Source organism: Olea europaea, chromosome 6 (genome assembly GCF_002742605.1).
Source record: "Olea europaea var. sylvestris chromosome 6, O_europaea_v1, whole genome shotgun sequence".
NCBI lineage: Eukaryota > Viridiplantae > Streptophyta > Magnoliopsida > Lamiales > Oleaceae > Olea > Olea europaea.
Window position 1 is genome coordinate 9,084,229 of NC_036242.1, and position 1,987 is coordinate 9,086,215.

At 40.4% G+C, this 1,987-nt stretch overlaps 1 protein-coding gene across 1 annotated transcript; it reads left to right on the plus strand.

The window, feature by feature from the left end:
- Window positions 1-6: 6 nt before the first annotated feature.
- LOC111395119 (GDP-L-galactose phosphorylase 2-like) lies at window positions 7-1,982 on the plus strand (the record flags this gene model as incomplete). The annotated part of the gene is made up of 6 exons (XM_023021130.1): window positions 7-561; window positions 654-775; window positions 877-936; window positions 1,064-1,306; window positions 1,403-1,588; window positions 1,686-1,982. Coding segments are annotated over exons 1-6 (1,032 nt in total), but the record flags the coding sequence as incomplete, so codon positions are not given.
- Between the last annotated feature and the right edge of the window lie 5 nt (window positions 1,983-1,987).

Here is a 1,987-nt window from a genome sequence, read left to right on the forward strand (position 1 = left end):
GAAAACTTTTTGGAGTTTTTTTTCTTTTGAAGAGGTGGATTTCAATTGAGGTCGCTGGCGATTCTGCGGTGGTTTTGAGAGGCGTTTAAGGTTGGGTAAAACCCGGGGAAGACAAGTTGTAGACAACACGGCTATACTTAGAGTAAATCGGTCTGTAATCCATGTCCGGTATGTACGTAGCAAGGGTTGTGTGATTGGGACCAACCATTTGCCGCACGGCGGACGTGGCGCTTTGCCTTCTGAAGGCGGTAGTCCTTCTGACCTCCTCTTCCTTGCCGGCGGCGGTTTATACTATTAGCTTACCTCTTCTGTAAATATTGTAGAATTATATTATACAGTTTGATTATTGCCTAATTTGATAAGGATCTGGACGTTTGGGGTTTGTGGGTCTTCTTTGTAATTGCTGAAGAAAAGTATATATATTAAGAGATCTAAAGATGATGCTAAGGATCAAGAGAGTTCCTACTATTGTTTCCAATTTCCAAAAGGAAGAGGCGGACGAAGACTCTCGCCATGCCGGCGGCTGTGGCCGCAATTGCTTGAGAAGCTGCTGTCTTCCAGGTATCCGTTAGACTCTTTTGATTGAAGAAAAATTGGCAATTTTTTTATTTCAAAATTGGGTTATGAATATACTCGTATTTTGATTGAATTAGGGGCAAAGCTGCCTATGTATGCTTTCAAGAAGATGAACAAGATTGAAGTTGAAGAGAAATCAGCCGGCTCTGAAAACAAACAGCCTCCTGTTCCCTTCCTGGACTCCCTTCTTCTTGGGGAGGTAAAGATTTTGGAAATTTACTTCATGCTTGAGTTTTATTTTAACCACTTTTAAACCCAAATTCGTATAATTAATCTAAGATTACTATTATTTCGTGGTAGTGGGAGGATAGGATGCAGAGAGGCCTCTTTCGCTATGATGTCACTGCTTGCGAAACCAAGGTGTCTTTTTTAGTCACTTTCCATCTTAATTTCTGTGCAAATTTGGTGTATCGGTGGAAACAAACATTTTCTGTAGTTGCTTTGTGTGTCTTTGTTGCGTTTAATTGTATGTGGATGCTTTACTTAGGTGATTCGGGGTCTGTATGGCTTTATTGCTCAACTGAATGAAGGCAGGCACCTCAAGAAGAGACCAACTGAGTTTCGAGTTGATAAGGTCTTGCAGCCCTTTGATGAAAATAAGTTCAACTTCACTAAGGTTGGGCAAGAGGAAGTCCTCTTTCAATTCGAACCAAGCATGAACAATGAAGTCCAGTTCTTTCCAAATGCACCTGTTCATATCAAGAATTCTCCTAGCGTTGTTGCCATCAATGTACGTATCTGTTTCGTTGGTTTATCTTATTCGAAGGTGTTTTGGTGAAATTTGTAGTAGGCAGGCTGTTAACTTTTGGTGTATATAAATATATAGGTTAGTCCTATTGAATATGGACATGTTCTTCTAATCCCTCGGATTCTTGAATGCTTGCCTCAAAGGATTGATCGGGACAGCTTCTTGCTTGCGCTCTACATGGCTGCAGAAGCCGAAAACCCCTACTTCCGCTTGGGTTACAATAGCTTGGGTGCATTTGCAACCATCAACCACCTTCATTTCCAGGTTTCTATCTGTCATTTCTCTTTGTATTCCATGAAGTTAATTATTGGTTTAAGTTGTTCATATCTCAACAGAAATTGTATAATTATTGTGACAACAGGCCTACTACTTAGCTGTGCAATTCCCCATTGAAAGGGCTCCCACTAGGAAGATAACCACTACAAGTAGGGGTGTGAAATTCTGTGATATTCTCAATTATCCAGTCAGAGGTCTTGTTTTTGAGGGTGGAAATACTCTGGAGGAATTATCCAATGTCGTCTCTGACTCCTGCATTTGCTTGCAAGAAAACAACATTCCTTATAATGTTCTTATTGCTGATTCTGGAAAACGAATTTTCGTCATCCCACAGGTGAATTGTTTGCTTCCGTGCCACTTTTTTGAAACCCTATTTAACATTATTTA